The sequence below is a fragment of the Peromyscus maniculatus genome, chromosome 19 (genome assembly GCF_049852395.1).
Source record: "Peromyscus maniculatus bairdii isolate BWxNUB_F1_BW_parent chromosome 19, HU_Pman_BW_mat_3.1, whole genome shotgun sequence".
Taxonomy (NCBI): Eukaryota; Metazoa; Chordata; class Mammalia; order Rodentia; family Cricetidae; genus Peromyscus; species Peromyscus maniculatus.
In genome coordinates this window covers 6,503,822-6,525,366 of record NC_134870.1, presented here as the reverse complement: position 1 = coordinate 6,525,366, position 21,545 = coordinate 6,503,822, and the positions used below count along the sequence as shown (strand labels likewise).

The 21,545-nt window shown below is 42.9% G+C and overlaps 1 protein-coding gene across 3 annotated transcripts in view; it reads left to right on the top strand.

Annotated features, from left to right (window-relative positions):
* Chst9 (carbohydrate sulfotransferase 9) overlaps window positions 1-20,856 on the top strand; it is a 262,610-nt gene extending 241,754 nt beyond the window's left edge. The window contains exons 1-2 of one of the 3 annotated variants that reach the window (XM_076554770.1): window positions 14,747-14,888; window positions 17,474-20,856. In XM_076554770.1, the coding sequence (XP_076410885.1) occupies window positions 17,489-18,535 (1,047 nt within the window). In that variant the 5' untranslated portion in view covers window positions 14,747-14,888; window positions 17,474-17,488 and the 3' untranslated portion in view covers window positions 18,536-20,856. Of the gene's footprint in view, window positions 1-14,746; window positions 14,894-17,473 lie in introns of those variants that run through there. The other 2 variants (XM_076554769.1, XM_016001595.3) reach the window with 2 other exon arrangements.
* Window positions 20,857-21,545: the final 689 nt, after the last annotated feature.

Genomic DNA, 21,545 nt, shown 5'->3' with positions numbered 1-21,545 from the left:
TAGCCCGGAGAGAAGCTGCATAGATGAGGACTGGGGTTGAGATCCCCAGACTCTGTAAGCCGGGAAGCATGGTGGCCGCCTGCAACCCCAACACCTGCTCGTCAGTGGCAACACCTGTTCTGCAGGGCAAACTGGCTTGCTACGGTAGCCAGACCACAAGCCCTGGGTTCAACTGAACGACACTAGGTCAGTAACTAAAGTGGAGATGATGGAGAGTGACACTCAATGCTTGAGGCCTCCAAATCACATGCACACATATATGTGCCCCACGAAGGTGAACACACATACATGCGCACCATATGCAAATATACATGGAAAAGCCCACAGTCTGGCATTCCTCCTGTTAAGTGTGGTCCTGACCACCTCTTTTATTTTGTTTTGTCTCATTGGGCCGTTCTTGCTCCAACCACAAAGGCTTCTTCATGCCCTCTCTCCTGTCTGGATTCATTCAATACAAGGCTGACACACCCACTTCTGCCCAGACCTGAAATGTCTTGCTCCCATATCTCATGTTTCTTCTTAGCTTAACTAGATCCACAAATAGCTCTTCCCTGGGCACCGATTCAATGCAGTCTGGCCTGTCTTCCTTGGTACCCTTGAACACATCACTCTGATTTAGTACTTGCATCCTCTTAGTACCATCTAAATGTCCTTATTCACTTAATCACAGACTTGCTTTTCATCTGTCTTCACCCACATAAGCACCAGTACCACAGAGAACAGGGCCCTGCCAGTCTTTTTATCCCTTTAGTTTCAATACTAGAAAACAGTGTACATAGCAAGTGTTCAGTAAATACTTTGTGAATCAATGCACTGCTTAATTAATTAATTCTGTCAACTGTGAGGTCTAGACCTAGGGAGAAAATGTGTCTAAGTGAAATGTTGATAGTAAGATGAGGAAGGTCTGAGGGAGAGATGGATAGAGATTGGATTCTGAATAGAGGCAGGAATGAGTGAATTAAGATATGAATTGACATGAAGGATGCTGTAGAAAAATGATTATCTTGGCATAAAAATATATAATTTGTGGCTAAAACAACTTTAATAAATATAAACCACATAGCAAGCATTTATACCTGTTCTATTTATCTTTTATAACCTCTGAGGTAAGCATCACTGTCCACATTTTAAAATGAGAGGTTGATTCAACCACTCAACTTAACCTGGGCTGAAGAAGGTATGGATGTATGTCACCCAACCAGCCTTGGATCAGAGGACTCCTTTACAAATTGGCCTGTGTGTCTATGTATTCCCCAAGGTTGCCTTCCTCGATCTGAAGGGATGCAGATCTGACAGCTAGAAATAAAGGAAAGTCTGGAGAGAAAAGTGTCTGCAGAAAGGCGGGTAAGAGAATGGAACCAGTGGCCTTGGCGACACACACCTGAGGAGTAAGGAAGCCAAACTAAGCACTGAGGATAAGTTACAGATGAATCCTAAGGTTAAGGAAGTAATGTGGATGAAGAGATGGAAAAATTGTAAGAGCCCAAAGATAGGGGAAAGAAACGCCATCTTCTGGGTGAGGCAGGGGCGTTGCAAACACATGAACTCGCAGCAGCAGCTGCGGGTGCCTGTGCTGGATTGAAAAAAGAATAAACTCATCAGTAGTTAGGTGTGGATGGAGAAGGAACACAAGGAGACCTAGTCCTCACTGCTGGACTATTTCCTACTGACGTTCAGGATGCAGAGAAATCATTGTCTTTAGTTGTGTGCCCTCCGATGACCCACTGGGCTGCACAGTTGTTGTGTGCCCTCCGATGACCCACCAGGCTGCACAGTTGTTGTGTGCCCTCCGATGACCCACCAGGCTGCACAGTTGTGTACCCTCCGATGACCCACCAGGCTCCAATGGAAATTTCCAATCCAGTGGTTACACAGATGGCCTTGATTAAACTAATGGGTAACAAGCAAAATGAAAAATCATGGACCCAAGAGAGATAGGATTTGTAGGATGGGGTGGGGTGTATAAGATAGATGAGAGATAACAAAGGGGTAATCACAATATATGTATGTATTAAATTTTCTAACAAGAAAATTAACCAATTGACGTTAAAATTAGAGCAATAGATTCCCAGAGAAATAAACAAAAACACAGCACATTTAAAATGTGGCTCCCATCTTTCTGACCATTTAACAAAGATAGATGTGGTTTAAAATGAATCTCATGCTAGGCACCCCGAGAAGACAACCTTGGTGATGAGAATGGGAATTTAGGAGATGAGGCCGCTGGACATCAGGTGGCCTCTTACTCTTGGCAGAAGACAGAAGTTATTCCTCGACGTGCGAATTGTCATGGAAATCATAAAGCATCATAAAGTAAGCATCTCAGTGATTACAAAGTCCTATCTGCCAGGTTCTCTAGTGCCCAGGGGTTTATCAGTGCCTCTTTCCAAGTGCCGTCCAGGACACAACCACCAAGCACCAGCACTAATTCTGCTTTCTCCCAGACATGTAGCTGTTTAACTGTCAAGTTACAATGCTTTAGAAAGTCCACCCGTGGATGGAGTGAAGACCTCCTCGCCCCATAACCACCGTATCTGGATGTTTCTCACAGTCACGGGGAGGCAGAGGAGCGAAAGACGCCATGAACTTCAGCAGCTTTGTTCTGAGGCTGATGCAAAAGCTGAGCGGATGATCACAACCTCAGCATGCTTTCAGATACAGGAGGAAAGATGTGACATTTAGGCAGGGCTAGCTTCCATCACAGATCTCTAGGACCAGGAGCCCAGCACCTTGCCATGCCAAAGCATTTAAGGTTGTTATTGTTAGAGCATTCATGTCTTATTGATATCCAAGCATTGTGTCACTTTTCTGAGGAGACAATACAGAAATACCTGTTCACCCAAGATGCAGAGGACAATGATAGATCAAAGGAAGGCTTCCTTCCAAACCCAGCCTGGTGAACGGATGAGTTTATTAGGGTTACAGAAAGGGCATGAGTGACTTGGGCATCTGGGTCACCAAAAAGCCCAGTACTTCCCCCTACCATGGACAACTGTTTTCCTTATGTGGGGAGTGGATGGAGTTGATAAGCCTTGATACTCCTTCTGAGCAAGGGATGCTAAGATGTGTTTGCTCCTAGCAGATGACAGAACTGTGGTGAAGGATGCTGGTGAGGATACAATGTCCGCTGGAACTTTCAAGAATTGGGTCTCCAGCTTTATGATAAGTGTGTCTCTAGCGTTGATTTAGAACCTTTGTCATCAGTGTCTTGATATGAAAGATGATTGTGACTGGTGTCAGCAGCAGCCCCTGCTGGTGACCAGCTGCTTTGACAGCTGTCAAAGCTATTGACTATGGGCGTTTAGCATTGCTCAAGTAGCTTTGGAGTAAGGAGTGGGGGGAGGGGGGCCTATGATGTTGAGACTTGAACTCTGCCTAAAGAGGTGGCAGAAAAGGTTAACCAGAAAGCTCAAGGCTCCGTCTCCTCTGCCAATTGCACTCTGTAAGTAGCAGAAGGCAGGCATTGCCAGGCCTGGAGGGGCTCGTCGTACACCAGCTCTGTGGGATAAAACTGAGGACTCTTGCCTTGAGGCCAAAGAATCCAGGATTGATTTTGCAAAGAAAGCAGGCACAAAAAGAGGCCATGGTCATGGCCATAGCTGCTTCTGATAGCCATTTCATGCACACTTTGAATCAAGTGCAGTTGCCTCGAAGACATAATCCATTTTAGAATTCTTTAGAAGTATTAAAGCATAGAATTAATGAAATAGTCATCCCAAATAAAATTGATGAACTGTTTCTGAATGCATGAGTATATATGTGCTCACCAGTGCCCCTTTGAGCAGCACCCTTCCAAGTTCAGTGCACTCTGGCGCCTTCGCACGACGCCCTCCACTGCTCCTTTCTTGCCTCTCTATCCTGCTTTGCCCCTTGATTGTGCCTTGTCGTTTTCCCTCGCAGGATCCTCAGGCGGAAATCCTGGAAAGAAATCCTCACAGCCTAGCCTCTGCATCCCCATGGCAGGTTCTAGTGCCATAGGCAGCACTTTCTTGGCTCAGAGTCCAGGGGACCCACAGTAACACACCCAAGTGTGAGCTGCCTGCTCTCATCTGGGGACTGAGGAGGAGGCTGCCTTAAGTAAAGCTGAGCTGTCACATCGGCAGGATAACACCAGCCCGGGGCATGTGTGACGCTCTAAGGTGCTGACACAGGAGAATTTGATCTGAGGCTAGCAGGGACTTCACCAAATAGGGCCAATGGAATGTATTCTTGCAGTGGCCTGCCGTTCTCACACTGGGAATTGCTTCCCACAGCTGAAATGCTAGATGGGAGGTGATATGGGTAGAGAAGCATTGGCTGCTTCCAAGGACTGAACATTCTTATGCTAATGGCCCAGCTCCCACCATTATCTTAATTCACCTACCTGCCTTTCCTCCCCCCACCCTCCTTCTCCACCTCCCTTCATTACCATAACTGACCATGCCTACCCTTATTTTCTAGGCTACAGCCCACAGGAGAGAGACACTAATTAATCTGGCTACTTCTCTCCACCCATCTAACAGTGTCTTCCTCTGAGCCCCGTCATTGGTTCCCAGTATTCTATGGATAAGTAGTATCCTAGGTCAATACTCACTCCTAATTGAATTCATTCACCTCAGAGACTGGATTTGTGCACAGAGACTATTGCTAGTCATGTCACCCTGCAGCTGAGAAGGCAGCCTGATGGATGTGAGGGGACCAGAGAAGGCATGGACACAAGACACACTGACGTTCTGGAGAACCTTACGTGGCACACACTAGGCTTTGTAATTTCTGACCAAAATTATCTAGTTAATTCTTTAAAAGGTTTCTTTTAACATACCAATCCAAAGAATGAGATTTTAGCATTCCCTCTGATAATGCAGCCCAGGAGGCCTCTTGTCAATGATGAAGGAACTTCTACATTTCTATCTTGTAGGTTGGCATAATAGGGCTATAGTCCACCTAGTTGTGTTTTTGCTTTTTGTAGCTTTGTCTTATACACATAGGCAAATACGACAAGCACTTCCAATGGGAAAGTAGCTATGGTGGGTCAGAACTGGAATTCTTTACTTAGGATAGCACAGAGTGTCTGGGATCCTAGGCTCCAGCCAATCTCATCACCTCCATCCCAGCATGTCCAGGCAGAGTTACTTTGTCCCACTCCCCTTTAAAAATGAGAAATCACAGGCTTGGGATGTTTGCTAACTCTTTAACTGCGCTGGCCCTGTCTTCCCACAGTCTTTATTTTTTTGTGTTCTTGCACTCTGGCCAGCGGTCAGCTACTGCGCACACTTGCATCTCTGTTCAAGTGCATCCGCCTTGCATGGCCATCAAGCAGCTGGAGTTGCCAGGTCTTTCCTCCAAGAATGCTTCAAGTGTTCTAACAGGATTGGCTGCAGTGACTCTAGAGCATGGATCCTGTGTTGCCTCAGGGAGCTCCTCAGAGGATTCAGGCCTTGTGATTTCACCCTCTGTCCTCTGCCTGCCTTCCCTATTATATACACCCACACGCCTCCCACAGGCTTCTACCATCTACTCTAAATTAACCTCTTGCCCGCAGTCCTCGGCCCAGGCTTTGCCTAAGGGGAATCACAAACGAAGACTCTGTCTTAAGAGCTTCCAGCAAACAGGTGGAAGACTTGATGGAGCAGGCTGGTCTTCAAGTTCAGCTGATCAACTCAGCCATAACACTCCCAACTCTACAATAGCTCCCTAGACTGGTGTTTTCTTAGTCTTCAACCTGTAGGACTCGCCCACCTCGCTCCAATGAGCTGACCCTGCCTCTGGGCCTCCTTATGCCTCGGGTCCTCCCAGTCAGTCTCTAGTTCCAGGGCCACCTCCTGGACTCCTCTGCCTGGCCTGCAATAACCGTTTTATCATTTTGTATTGATTGGTATTCATGTGTGCATATGACCGTGTATGGGATGTGTGTCAGTGCAGGTGTCTGTGTGCCATGCTGTCCATGTGCAGCTGGGAGAGGCCTGAGGTTCATTGGTGTCTCCTTCATCCTCCAGCAACTGCTCATTAGTCAGACGCAGCCAGTGCTTCTATTTCCTTTGCCTTCTTTGCCTTTGCTTCAGGTGGTCTTTTTTCCATCCCATTGGTTCCCGCCTTCAATTATCTCCACCATTTTCTTTCCTTCCATTCATCCCTCTTCGTTGTGTGTGTATGTATACATATACATGCAAAATTTATATATATGCATATATAAATTTTATATATATATAATTCTTGCTATGTAGTTCATGTGAGAGTGAAGGACAGTGAAGGAGAGGAAAACAGCGGAGAAAAAATTAAAACTTACATTGAAAATGCTTGTCACCTTCAAGCTGCCCAATAAGTAAATATGCAATGACTAAATCAATAGACGTATGTAACATTTACAGAGAACAGACTTTATGTTCACCAATCTGTCCCTTCATTTCCTGTAATCCAACCTCGCAACAAGTCAGATGCCAACCACCTGCACTACACACACAAGGAACCCGAGGTTCGTGCAAACAAAGCCGGCTGACCATGGTTACCAGACAGAAACAGCATAACAAACACCACTTCCGCCTGACTCTGAAATCTCTGCTCCTGACGGTTTTTTCTCTTTTAACAGCCTGTGTCTGGTGCTTTCTTCACACCAGCTCCTTTAGTTAATATTAAAGAATAGATTGCGTGATTTGTGGTAAGCTGAAAACAAGCGACACACAGCTAAATTTGGTTAAGATCCAGCAGCCACTGTGTTCACCCGAGCAAGTTAGTTAAACTCTCTGTCAGGTCCTTCATCTATCAAAAGGTGTGAGGACCTGGGTTTCCTCTTCGGACTGACACCATGACTAGATCAGCTAGATCCTGTGTTGTGCTACTAACTAGGTAAGCCAAACAGCACTTCAGGGAGGAAATACGTCAGAAGCCAGGAAGCAGAGTGATTTCTGTGGCACATGAATTCTGCCAGAAGCCTTCTCTCTCCTCCAAACTAAAATTAACTGCCTCACATTTTATAAGTTTTACGTGCTATTTTTCCATTATGTGCCTATGCGGATTCACACAGATGCCAGGGCATGCACGTAAAGGTCAGAAGAAAACTTGTAGGAGCTTTTTTCTCCTTCCACTGTGTGCATCCTAGGGATCCACCCCAGGTCATCAGGCTTACAGTGAGTGCTCTTATCCGCTGAGCCACCACACCTGCCCAGCTGCCCCTTTCTTGATCTTCTAGCATTGTGTTCTATCTTTGTCATACTATTATAGGCTGCCGTGCCTGTAGTGATTTTTGGTTTTCTTTTCCATATCTCTCTCCGTCCTCTGGACCAAGGCTGTTTATGCACAAAGTCTGTATTGGTAGCTGTGCTGCAGATATACAGTTATCACCTGGCTCCTCCTTAGTCGGAACCTTTGTTCAATGAATGGCTTAGGGTGAGATGGGAAAATGACTTTGGATTATGAGGACTCTACAATCACATGCATCTGAATTAGCCCTTATTGTCTTATAGAAATTAGTTTAGATTTCCCGTCTCATGTAATTATGTATTCAACTTCAAAGGCTTGAAATCAAAATGTGAGACGGGGGAAGCTGTGGTGGAAAGAGGCTTTGATCTGCATCCCCACAAAGGACTGGCTCAGTGCATCCCACCCAATCCTATCAATACCCTTATTACTAACTACACATGGTAGAGTCTTCATGCTAGTGTGAAGAAATGTGACCATACCCATGTCTACAACCAAGATAAGTCACAAAAGATACAATAGAATTAAATGAATTAAATGCTAGGTGATATGAAAAGGAGGAAGTTGCCATCTGTTTATTAATTAGTAGTCTCATCACCAAATGTATTCATTGACCATCAAGCCCCTCCCATCATCGTACCTGTTTAAGAGCATCAAAGACACTCAAAATGACACCATAAGCACAAATTTGTAATGAGCATGAAAGACACATATTTACCACAAGTGCTGTCAGTTTTATTTAAAAAAAAAAAAAAGAGCTAGAGAGGAGCCTCAGTGGGTAAATCTCAAGTACCCACAGAAAATTCTGGGCATGGCCACTCACTTTGTAAGCCCAGAGCTGTGGGGTCAGAGGCAGAAGGGTCACCATGGCCTTGCTGGCCACCTGCCTCATTCCCTCTGCAGTGGGAGAGCCTGTCTCGAAGGAACACGGAGGAGAGAAATAGAGCAAAATAACCAACGTTCTCCTAGCCTCTGCTAGCATTCAAGTGCACACCAGACATTCACACATATGTACATATAACACACACACACACACGCACACGCATGCACGCACGCACGCACGCACGCACGCATGGATGCACTAAAATAAACAAATAAAACCAACATTTCTTAGTAAAAAGAAGCAAATGAATCAATCTTAAAAACAGTCATAATACTGTCACTTACTATGGCCAGGTACTTTTTACAAGCATTCTTTTTATAGTGACACAGTTAATATTCTCCACTCAGGACACAGTTACTACTGTTATTTCCATTCATTAGATAGACCAAGTCCCAGGGAAGAAAAAAAAAAGATAACCCTGGTCCCAGGCAAGGTGCTGTGTTCTGCCTTCTGTAGAACACCTGCCCTTGTCCAGAGATGCTGGAAATCCCAATGCATCCTTATAGCTCAAAGTTGGACCAAGTCCTACAGATGCCCATGGATTGCTAGTTATGATATTATATCCCAGTCCTTTAGAGGTGGAGGGGGGGTTAACACCACACAGACTTCTTATTGCATCTCTGATGCAACTTGAACCATGATGCTACCTGACTCATTTAATACAATTAGAGAAACCTGGGTCTCTCGAAGGGATTAAGCCAGAAAAGAAAACATTTATTTGCCTGACAACCCAATTCTTTGCAGTCCAGGGCCCAGACCTTCCTCCCCATTTACTCCTATCCAGATGGATTTCCCCTGGAGTGGCTGTCATCCCAGGTCCTCCTTGCCTGTCCTTACAATAGGAACAAGGAGCCTCTGTGCCATGAGGGAAAAGGCTCTTGGATTTTCTCTTCTACTAAGCCATGTGCTTTAATAAAGTTTTTATTTTTTTATATTCTTTCTTTACCTTTTTTTTTCCTTTGGTTTTTTTTGAGACAGGGTTTCTCTGTGTAGCTTTGCGCCTTTCCTGGAACTTGCTCGGTAGTCCAGGCTGGCCTCGAACTCACAATGATCCACCTGGCTCTGCTTCCCAAATGCTGGGATTAAAGGCGTGCGCCACCACCGCCCAGCTCTTTCTTTACTTTTTAAATATACCTGTTTCTCTTTTTTAAAGTCTATTTTTATTTGTGTGTTTTTGAGTATCTCCATGCATGTATATGCCTGCAGAGAGCTGAACAAGAGCTGAAACCAGATTTGTGGACAGTCGAGTGCTGGTATGTGGATACTGGGAACTACACAGGAATTTTTTTGCAAGAGAACCAAGTGCTGCTAAACATTGAGGCATCTTTCCAGTCCCAAGATTCTATTTCTTCCTATACAATGTAAACATGAAAAATTATACCTGGTAGTATGTATTGAGGATATAGCACACATCAAGAACTTAGGACTACTGTGTTCCTTCTCAGTGCCTTCAACGCCCACAAATAGCACAGCCAACAGCTCACCGAAGCATAGCCAGGTCTCCTCCAGCGGCCTCAGAGGCACCTCAAACTCTAGAGATCTGAAGTGGAAGGAGTGAGAACTCACACTTGTGGCTTTCCATAACACTATATCAACTTCTCCTTGGGGGAAATGGCCGTCATTCTTGGTAGTTCTTTTACCCTGGCTCCTAAATTTATTCAAGTAAGTCCATTTTTTACTTTTTAACTCACTGACTTAGTTTTTTGTTAGAAACTTCTAAATGTGACCAGAATGTTCACGTTAAAACACAACTCCATCATTGCCTTATAGAAAACCCTGTGTAAAGACCTGGGTGGATCTCCCAGGAGCACAGTAGTGCCTGAGTACCTGGTGTACAGGCTAGACCCTCAATGCATACTACCAAGTACAATTTTTCATGTCTACTTTGCAGATGAAGAAACAGAATCTTGGGGCTGGAGAGATGGCTCAGTGGTTAACGGAACTTGATGCTCTTGCAGAGGACCCAGGTTCAGTTCCTAGCATAAGAAGGTGGATGTGCCACCAGTCACTACAGTCCTAAAGACAGCAACATGGGAAGAAGAGACAGGTAGACCCTGGAAGCTCGTGGGTCAGCTGGCCTTGTCTACTTGTCAAAGTTCAAGGTCACTGAGATATTCTGTCTCAAACTAAAGGTGGAGGGTGCCTGAGGACCAACACCCAAGGTTTTCCTCTGAGCTCCACACAAGTATCATGCAAAGCACATGTACTCACAGATGTGAACACAGAAACTTTAAAAAAAAAATCTCACCGTTCATACTGTAATGTACAAGCCATTTGCACAGACTCAGCCTTCCCAGGCCATTTATGTTAGTTCAAGTCCTACCTGCCTGTTCCTCTCACCAGATTCTGGGCCTCTGGAGGACTTTTGGTTTCAGCACCCACATTCCTTTTCACCCCTGTAGCAGGCTTTCTCTGGGCCACCAACCAGCTCCCAATCATGACATGGAGACTTACTATTAGTTATGAATAATCTTATCTTGGGCTTATCTTGGGCTCATTTCTTGATAGCCCTTATAACTTATTTTAACCTGTTTCTCTGCATCTATGTTTTGCCTCAGGGCTTTTTACCTTTCTTGCTTTGTTTCTGTATGTCCTACTCCATGTCTGACTGGCTGGTGACTACCTGGCTGGCCCCAGGTGTCTTCCTCTCTTCCTCCCTCATTCTTTCTCCCTTTTCCCCCAAGCCTAGATTCCTCCTCCTAATTATTCTCTCTGCCTGCCAGTCTTGCCTATCCCTCTACTGCCTACCTATTGGCCACTGAGATTTTTATTAAACCAATCAGGTGCCTTGGGCAGGCAAAGGGACACATCTTTACATTGTTGAACAAATGCAGCATAAATAAATGTAACACATCTTTGCCTAATTAAAGTAATATTCCACAACAACCCCTGGCCACTCCATCTCCTAATCTTCCAGCCCTCATCTCAGACTCATCTGAGATACCACTTTATTTGCAAAATTTGCCCCCAAAAATCTCTTCAGATACATTAAGCAACATTTTCACCACTAACCAAATGTCTGGTACATCTTTCATTATGGCAGTTATTGCATATTTTCTCAACCCTAATTAATCATTGGCTTCCTCAAGGGGCCACGGATTTTTATCCTTTTCGTCATTGGCATTTAGCACACACCTGATGTTTAGAAGGCTCCCAGTGACATTGATGGGAGGAAAGCACAATCCTCTGGGGAAGGTGTCCTTGATTTAGTGACCTTGGACTAATAATAAGGATGAAATTCTCAAATTCAGTGTGAAGTTAATTAACATTCCAGGATTTTTACTGCTTTGCATGTCTGAATATCAGTCGTTATAATCTATAGTCACATATCTCTCATATAAGTTTACAATGTCAATTCATTAAAGATATTTATGACAAACTATAGCCATAGCTTAATCTGTGGTTTAAATGCTGGTCCCAAAGACCATGTGGATGTCCTTGGTCTGTGAGGGCAAGAAAGCTACCTTTGCAGTGCTATCTAGTAGTTTTTCTGTAACGTCATAATAGGTTTCTCGCCGATGCAGAAAGCCTAACTGAAAAAGCCAAAGAATGAGTTTATTTGAGCAAAGCACCTCCCAGGTGAGCCCTCCAGCCTCAGAGATCGGGGGAGCCACACGCCCAAACTAAAGCAAGGAGCTTATATACCCTGTACGTGAGGGGGTGATGATGAGTCTGCCACAAACTGGGTTTGTGCCCAAGTCTAGTCAAAAACTGACTGCTGTAGGTGGGGACTTGGGCTGTTGGCAACTTCAGGGGAGGAGCCGCCGCAGCTGCCGAGAATGCAGAACTGGGTTTCTTGGTGCCTCTTCTTTGGTGGAGATTTTCTGAGAGGGCAGAGTTTGGAGGGAGAGGAATGGGGCTTTCTGGATCAAGCAGGAGTGAGCTGGAGGTCCCAGCCAAACACTATCAATGACTGCAAACTCACAGTTGAGAATGGGAGACATAGAGGCTTCTGTGACAACCTATTTCCCCACCCTCTGCCTCACCCCAGACACAGTCTAGACAGGAGGTCATTGAAGAGAACTCTTGAAAATTGTGATAGGGATGCTGAAGTGTAGCTCTTCATAGCTGATGGTTTCTTGCCGGGGTAGGGGTAGGGAAGGACTTGGTTTTCTTTAAGGAACTGGCCACTGGGAGTTTGGCCATGCTCCAGTGAGTGTATGGCCAACAAAAACTGGACTTCATTTCTTTCTTTCCTTCTTTCTTTCTTTCTTTCTTTCTTTCTTTCTTTCTTTCTTTCTTTCTTTCTTTCTTTTTTTTGTTCATTCATTATTTCTTTCTTTCTTTTCTCTTTTTTTGGGGGAAGTCACAAGGGTGGGGAGCAGAGATCTGGGAAGACTGGGAAGTGAGTGTGATGGAGTGCATGATGTGACATTCTAAATAATCAAAAATATTGTGTTGGGAAAAAAGCAGAACATCTCCAGTTTTAAAAATGTCAAATAGCATAATGTTAATGCCATCTTTGAAGGTGGCGGAGCCACTTGCTAGAGGTTGGAGTGGTTTTCACAAGGAAGCTAAGATTGAGTATTAATTTAGAAGAGCCTGAATGTCCCAGAAAGAAGGACAGGGTGGAAGAGAAGAGATGTAAATAACAGTGAGAAGTGGCCCAGCCAAGGCAGTCTACAGATACCACCTGAGGATCAGGATTTTAGTTTGTATCTGGCAGAGCCAGTCCAAGCTATCAAAGAGCAAAAAAAGTATCTGGTAAAGTCCAATTTGGTAATAATTTGCAGCAAGTCTAGTTGGGAAGACACTACAGAATACCCAGTGAAGAAGTAATAAGTCATGGGATACAAAGTACATCACGTTATTGCTAGGTAATAAAAAAGAGAAAATAAATTTTTAAAGATGCAAGCATGTTGTAAAATAGTCACTTCACTTTCTGATTGTTACAAAGGCTCTCAGATGTATGAATGGGTGACTAAAAAAGCAACAGGGCCATTTCAAAAATACAAACGAGCTTCGGAGGGACGAGGTGGCTTTGTAGGTGTTTGCTTTCAAGACAATTCCAAGGAAAAGCCGACTTCAGGTTTCACTCCTCGTATTCCTGTTATTATTAGCATTGTTGGGGAGGTGGAGCTGGGGATTCTCTATAAGCCTCAAGTGTAGCATGCCATTAATGTTAATATTTGTATTATATTAATGCATATTATAGTTTAATATTAAAATGCCTCAGTCCTGGAAAGCTTTGGCTAGAACTGGAAGGAGGTCAGATCTGAGTGGAATGACAGGGCAGGAAAGCACCAAACCCTGAGAACAGCTATTATAGAGTAAATAGGAACAATGGGACCGTTTCTGGGAGAAGATCTGGAAGCACTTCGTGAGCCTCTTGCCACCTCACTTTCAAGAACAAGCCCTTTTCCTATACCTCAGTTTGATCAGAGTAAAAGAAATTGCCTGGCCTGGAGAGAAAAAATCTGTGAAGGGTCAGAAGTCGAACCCTTAGTACATGGTGAGCCTTTCCCTCATTCTGTTGAACTTTTTGCTTGAAAGCTGCTTGGTGATCACAGACAACTGACAAGGGGTGGATAAACAGGAAGCATTCTATCTGTCCCACTCACAGCCCAGCATGGCGTCTGACCTTACATTTGAGTTCTGTCTCATCTTTAAAGTATTCATGTCCACTGTAAAGCATTCTTTCCCTATAGAAGGAGAGGAAATCTTCAGACCACATTCTTTCTTTTCTGAATTCCTTTTGGTACTGAAGTTGTGTGGTCACCAAATGTCACCACTGCCTATGGAACTCCAAGAGAGCTTGTTTGATTACAGTTGGGACACTCACCCACAGAGACTCTGCTTTACTGTGTCAGCAGTGAGGCCTGGGGACCCAGAATGCTGACAAGCCCTGCTGAGGCTCCAAAGCAAATCCAAGTGACTGACCCATCTGATTGGGCAGGCAGGCAAAGCTCTACACCCCATACCCACCATAGCAGAAATGGCTCTTCCTGTGACTGTTCTGTTTTCTCTTCTGCCAAAGACTTGTTTGAGCACAGATATTTGGTGCCTTACAAGAATCAGTCAACTATTTTTCTAAGTCAACCTTGACCTTTTGACGAGCACTATTTTCTAATAAGGCCATAAGATTGGAAGTCATCATTAAGTCATCACCACATTTATTAAGTCAGTAATTATGTCTTGCTCGAACCACAGAGAACAAGGAATTAAGGCCTCAGTGGTAATATTCTAACGGGTTGGGGTGGGGTTGGATGGAAAGAGATATCAAAGAAGCGAGTCAAGTCATTTCACATGGTTATTAGCACTGTGAAGAAAAACAGAACAGCAGCGTGCAGTGAGAGGATCGCAAGAAGCAAGGCTCAGAAGGGGTGATGAGGAAAAGCTTCATTAGAGGAACTTCCTGACAAGTAAATGATGAAGAAGCCGCTGTGTGTCTGCCAGAAGCCTGGGTGTGTAGTTCAAGTCACCAAAGGATTGCACAATGGGAAGCAGCAGTGAGGTGGACAGTTGGGCAGCGGTACTCAGAGAAACGACGAAGACGGCTCAGGCACCATTCCTGTACGTGACGCGCAGAGGGCTTCTACTACAGATGAGGTGGCTAAGGAGCTGAGCTCACTGCATGTTGATTACGACAGGTAGTGCTAAGAAGAGTAGAGATGCAGCGTCTGAATTAGGAGCCAGAGTCGCCAAGACACGAAGCAGAGAGCCGTGGCAAGATAAGGGTGAAGAGACTCCACAGAACCCGCGTTTCACAGGAGCAGAGGTCTCTCTGGGAGCTAACCTGGAAGCAGATTGGACAGGAGGGGAATAGCCCCTTACTTCTTGGCCCAAGGGACACTTGGCTCCAGACAATGAAGTTTCAATTGCTTGAGGAAGGGTAAAGTGAGCACAATATGGGAATCTAATAAGAGAAAATTATAAGAAAAAATTCTAGAATTCTGAAAATGGAAGGGGAATTTGATGATGACGGAGGTCTAGAAGGCACAGCAGACGCCTGATTTTCTTTTTGTTTGGGTTTATTTGTGAGGCAAGAATTTGTAACTAATTAAGTCACATACAGAGACACACAAATCACAGTGTAGAGAGTAATGAACAACTGAGGAAACTTGAAATTCATTTTACCATGGTGATAAAATAATGTTACTACTTTTCCTGAAGTAACAATAATTACAATTTTTATTTGTAGTGATAATAGAGGCGTTAGTGATATACATAATCATGGCAGCTTGTTCCAGTCCTGTGGGAGACCAGCTCCCACTTTTTCTCTAGGGTACTCTTGAGGAGAGAAAGATAAGAGATTGAGATAGAAATATAGAGGAGAGAGAGACAGAAACACTGGATAGCCTCTGGAGAGTCTGGATCATTATCCACTGACCCCTTCTGTCTCTTCTAAATGGCTATTTATAAGAATGCCAAGGGGTGGAGCAAAGACCTTCCCCTAGCTCAGCTAGGTGTAGACCCTTCCAGTCACCTAGTAACAATGCACATGGTTAAGCAATCCTCTAATGCAGCCTCGCTGGGTAAAACAAGCTCAGATCTCTCTAGGAAACTTCTGTGGGCCTCCACACATCCTGTGTGAAGTATTTCTCATGCACATCTGCCAATAACTGTGTGATCTTTCAAACATACAGAAAAGTCATATATAATTGATGACAACTTTATGGACCATAAATCATTGATCAGAACAAAGAAGGAACTGGGGCTTTGAAGAATCCTGGCAATCTCTGGGAAAGAGAGCAGATAAATAGCTTTAGAGTTGAGACCTCAACTAGGTGGCTTAGCAATTTAGACGATTTGAGGCAGTTCTTCCATGAGGCTACACAGCTGGTTTGTGATAATTACAGATACTTCACAAACTCTTCTTGGCCATCTTATGTTTAAGTTGGTGGAGGCCCACTCTGTCTGAAGGTGGCTCCAGTAATTGTTTCTTTGTCCTTTTACTCAATTAGTAGAAAATTCTTAATTGTCTTTGAAGATTGAAGTCCATTCATCTGCAATATTTGAGGGCAACTACCATCAGCTATAGACCATTGTAGACACAAGAGATATAAATAATAAATCTTAAGGAGTCTTCCCACTTCATCTACCTGCACTCTGACTGTGCTATGCAGTACCTTCTCAATACATCATTTATTTGTAAATTTCCCAATAACACATTGAAGACCCTAAACATTTATCACCTCTCTCTTCCAAGTCTAAGTGAAATCATGCCCACTCTCTGTTCACAGCCCTCCAATAGCTCCTCAGCTTACTCAGAGTAAAAGCCAATATCTTTAAGAGGTTTGTTCTTATTAGAAATGCCACGCATAAATCCCAAGTTCCATGGCTTCCCTATCCCAGCCAATGCAAGTTAGAGGAAGGAAATAATCAAAAGATAACCACTTAGAAAGTGGGCTAGTAAGTCAGGCAAGGGGAATAATAGCTCAATCTACTTTTAATGTAATTTTACACAATAAGACATCAAAGATATCATTCTGGATTGCTGTGGATATCACTCTATATAAATAAACACTGGCCAGTAGCCAGACAGGAAGTATAGGCAGGACTAACAGAGAGGAGAATGGAGGGAACAGGAAGGCAGAGGGAGAGACTGCTGGAGCTGCCGCCAGGACAAGGAAGATGTAAGGTACCAATAAGCCATGAGCCACATGGCAAACTATAGATTAATAGAAATGGACTAGACAATGATAGGCCTGAGATAATGGCTGAGCAGTTTAAATAATATAAGAGTCTGTGTGTTTATTTTATAAGTGGGCTCCAGGACTGGCGGGACTTGGCGGAAGCTGGAGAGAAATTCTCCAGCTACACTGGATTCTTAACTCTTTTTTCAAGTCAGGAAGATGGACAGTCTTATACATGAATAAAAGTATATGATATTGTGACTATAACTCACATTGTCATGATAAGTGAATTGAAAATAAAATGTTTTTCAAATAAACAAATACATTACTTTTGGTAAATGCTGATGAAACTGAAATATTTGTTAGGGTTTGATAATTAGTCTTGTTACAATTTTTAAGTTGTAGTTTATGAATTTGAACTTTTCTATATATTACTAAGTACCTGCCCCTAAAACAACAAAAGATTGCTGTCTAAATATAGCTCTGGGTTGCATGTCCATTCAGTAATACTACTTGGAAATAGTGGACTTGGTGAATCACTAAGGCACAGAATGACTGAGGTTTATTTCATTGCATTACAGGCAAAATCAAGACAGAACTTTCAGGGCCCTTTCTTCTCTGTCTTAAGGATACTAATTTTTGGTTTCTATTGCTGGATTTCTGTGGGAAAAAAATCTTACTATAAAATGTATATTCAGCCTGCCTCGCTAAATTGTTTCTCCCAGCTTATACTTAGGATGCTCTTCTCTGTAACATCTAAAAACAAATATGCAAAGTTCTTTATCTACTATCCACACACTTCTGAATGTGCATCTAATATGTCTTTTTCCTGTTTTAACAGAACTCCGAGGTACACATGCCTGAGGACCTAAACAAGAAAACAGGAAATCCAATCAACTTGGGGAGACCCACTAGGGTTTTAAAGAAAAGCAGCTATTCACTGGGAGAGAACAGAGCTCCCCAGTCATCAACAGATAACTCAATAGGAACACATCAAGGAGCTGAGCCCATTGAAACAAACTGGCCACTGGTCACTCAGCCCTTAAACACAAGTTCAGTCCAAGGCCACAGATGGCAGAAAGCAGGTGCAACCCAAGAGAAACGTAGATCTTTCCTTCATGAGTTTTGCAAGAAATATGGTGGAGTAAATGATCCCCAGTCCAACATATTTCGAATGGTATCCAGGATCTATGTAGAAGACAAACACAAAATCCTGTACTGTGAAGTACCAAAGGCTGGCTGCTCTAATTGGAAAAGGGTTCTGATGGTCCTAAATGGATTGGCTTCCTCTGTGTACAATATTTCTCATGGTACTGTGCACTATGGGAAGCATCTGAAGACATTAAATAGCTTTGACTTAAAAGGAATATACATGCGTTTGAATACCTATACCAAAGTTGTATTTGTTCGAGATCCCATGGAAAGATTAGTGTCAGCATTTAGAGATAAATTCGAGCATCCCAATAGTTACTACCATCCAGTATTTGGGAAGGCAATTATAAAGAAATACCGACCAAATGTCTATGCGGAAACATTAAATAATGGATCTGGAGTGAAATTCAAAGAATTCGTCTACTATTTGCTGGATGCTCACCGTCCAGTGGGAATGGATATCCACTGGGAAAGGGTCAGCAAACTGTGCTATCCATGTTTGATCAACTACAACTTTGTAGGGAAGTTTGAGTCGTTAGAAGAAGATGCCAATTACTTTCTCCAGCTGATTGGTGCTCCAAAGGAGCTGAAATTTCCAGACTTTAAGGATAGGCACTCCTCTGATGAAAGAACCAGTGCTCAAGTGGTAAGGCGGTATTTAAAGGACCTGAGCAGAGCGGAGAGACAGCTCCTCTATGACTTTTACCACTTGGACTATTTGATGTTTAATTACACAACTCCACATTTGTAATTTGCATTCATTTTCTAAAGCCCTGAATTGACTTAATGATGATGGCCTGAAATCAACTACTGTAATTTTCCTACAATTCTCTGTATGGGGGAAATTTAACTAAGTGAAGTTGTCTTGATTGAATGAAGTTTTTTTTTTTTTTTTTTTTTTTTTTTTTCTAAACCAAAGAGTATGACAGCAATTGGCACAAAGTTATTGGAAAATCATCTCAAGGAGACATGTAAACAACTTGATGTGCTTTTAAATGTTGGAGAAAGAGCTGTTTTGGCATTGTGACTTATACCATGGAAGCAATAATCTAGCCAGCTGTTACATTAACCAAGAAAGCCTCTTGCATGTAAAATAAGGGGGTCAAAAATGGAGAGAACTATGTATCCAAATCCTGGCATCTATCATCTACCATGCTTGAATCTATTCTTAGCAGTCTATGGCACATGCATCAGATGACTGGGTGGTGTTCTTACTCCTGAATATCCCTATCTACTGTGATGATGAATCCATTGTGAGATGTTTGGGCATAGGCATTTTACTATCAATCTGGAGGCATTCCGTGATTTACAATATAACAATAGAGCAGAAAAACAGATGAAGCTCTGGCTTTTTTTTTTTAACAGCCAGTAAAAATGCACAACATGCTAAGATCAAAACAACAAAAGCCACCTTTCTCTTCCAGGAAAAGCTTCAGGGGATTGATTTGCTTTCTTTTCATTTTTGCAGGGTGGGGGGAGGAAGGAGGTTGAGCCCCCCATGAAGAGACAAATGAGCACAACCAAGCAGGTCCTCATTTCTAAACATCATCAGATAGAAATGTGCTCTTAATTCTGCCTTAATTGGAAAGGGGGCAATTGTTTCAGGATGGAATAATCATCAAAACCAAAAGTTGCCGTTCTGAATATAGAGCTCTAACAATAACAGTTTTATAAGAATCTTACTTGAATCAAAGCTCCATGTGCAGCGTTTTCTGTGCGGAATGCACTCTAAGAATAGCTTTGGTTTGCAGTCTAATTATTCAACTTGGGAATAACTTTTTAAGAACTAATATACCACTTCAAAGACAGGTTATGTTCTAGAGAATAAACATAACAAGAGCCCCTAGAAATGTTTTTAATAGGCTTATGCATAAGCAAATTAAGGTATTTTCTTCTTAAGTTTAAATACTCTATACTAACAAAGTCAAATGCCATTGCATTCAAATATTAAATCAAAGTCTTTGGAAAATAGGACCATGTGTCACCCTTATGAAAAGTTGTAATGTACTTTAGGAATTTTTTCCAAGGGTTCTTAAATTTAAAGACACATTCAGATGAGAAGTACATTTTAATTAGTTAACTACTGCCCTGACTTAAGCAAACCACATGTCAATCAAATCCTGTGGAAATGTTTTTCTTAAATATGTTTCTCTTCCTACGCTATCGTTTTTTGATCAGTAAATATTCAGCTGTCTTGCAAAGAAAGCTAGGTCTTAATATTTGAATATTAATAGACCGAGATCCTTATAGTCATACGTGTCTCATTTTGATTTTCCATTTCATGGCTGAGTATTCATAAATTGCTTCACTCTGCACACACCCGCCCTATCTCCTCCACATCTCACATGAGTGGGTGAACTGCAGTGAGGCCACATCAGCAGCAGTATTCAGCTCTGCACACCAACCTTTGCCCACTTTCCAGCCCACTTCTTTATGCCTCTAGACCATCCCCTTAGCCGAGTAATCTAAATTATATAAATTAAAGTCTTCAGTACTGGGTACAGTGGATTCCTAGCAACTTAGAGACCTTGAAATTACCTTTTTCTGAGAAAGAGAAAAGAGAAACGTCTATTCTCACAACACTCAAAGCTCATTTTAGACAGCGCCTGCTACAAAAGCAGCATTCCTAAGTGGAAATAAGAAATAATGAAAACACCAAAAATATATTTTTAAACCTTCCCCCCACACACACACACTTTCATAGCTCTGGAAAGGAAAAATGAAAATACTCTCTGGTATTAGCATTTCTCATACACTGGGGGAGCGGACATATTTGTATGCCCTGTTTAAACAGACACAAGACCTTTACCGGTGGAGAAGTGAGAGAGAAGGATAATGTGGTGTTCTCCCCAATAGCCACTCTGTGACTTTTGCTGTGACAATGATGCCACCATGCCAGGTTTCACGTTTTGGAGTCCCAACTACCAACCCTCTTCCTCTGCGGTGTGAAAATACTAAATGGAAACTTTCAGAAATAAACAACACATATGTTTTAAATTGTGCAACATTCTAAGATGTAACTTCTCACTTCCCCTCTATTGAACCTGAAATCTCAATCCACCTTTAACCAGTGTGCCCACGCTGTTCATGCTCCTCCCAGGGGAGCCGTTGCGGTTATCACCTTGGCTTTCTTGGGACGACAGTGTTTGTGTTGAAGTGCCTTCATGTGATAGTCTCGTGTTACTTCACAAACCTGTATCATTGACCTCACTTCATCTCATGGGGCAAGTATTTCATCATTTCCCATTATTAGAAGGTGAGTGCATTCGAACAGGGTGTTTTAAGAATGAGAGTGAGTGATAACACGTTGCCATACATTTTATTACAGTGTATTTTCATGAGTGTTTTCTTTTTATTAGTTATTCTTAATCTCTTACTGTGTCTAATTTATAAATTAAATTTCACCATAGGTGTGTATGCATGAAGAGGAAAACAGTAACCTGTATAGAGTTGGGTACTCCCTGTACCCTCAAGCATCCACAGGGGAGTCCGGAGCACACCCGCCATGGATAAGAGGAGACAGCTCCACTTGCCATTTTCTGACTTTTTCTGCCTACATAACTAATGGTCACTCTTCATCCCTTTCTCAGATAGACTCCAAGGCTGACACCATGCACACTCGTCCATTCAACAGACGGCTTTGACCTTTCTCACCAAAAAATAACCTTCTACACACCCTCTCCTTTAGATGACTTTGTCAGAGCCAACGAAGTCAGTCACCATCCTAGACCTGTTGTTGTATTTAAAAATCTGCTTCATCC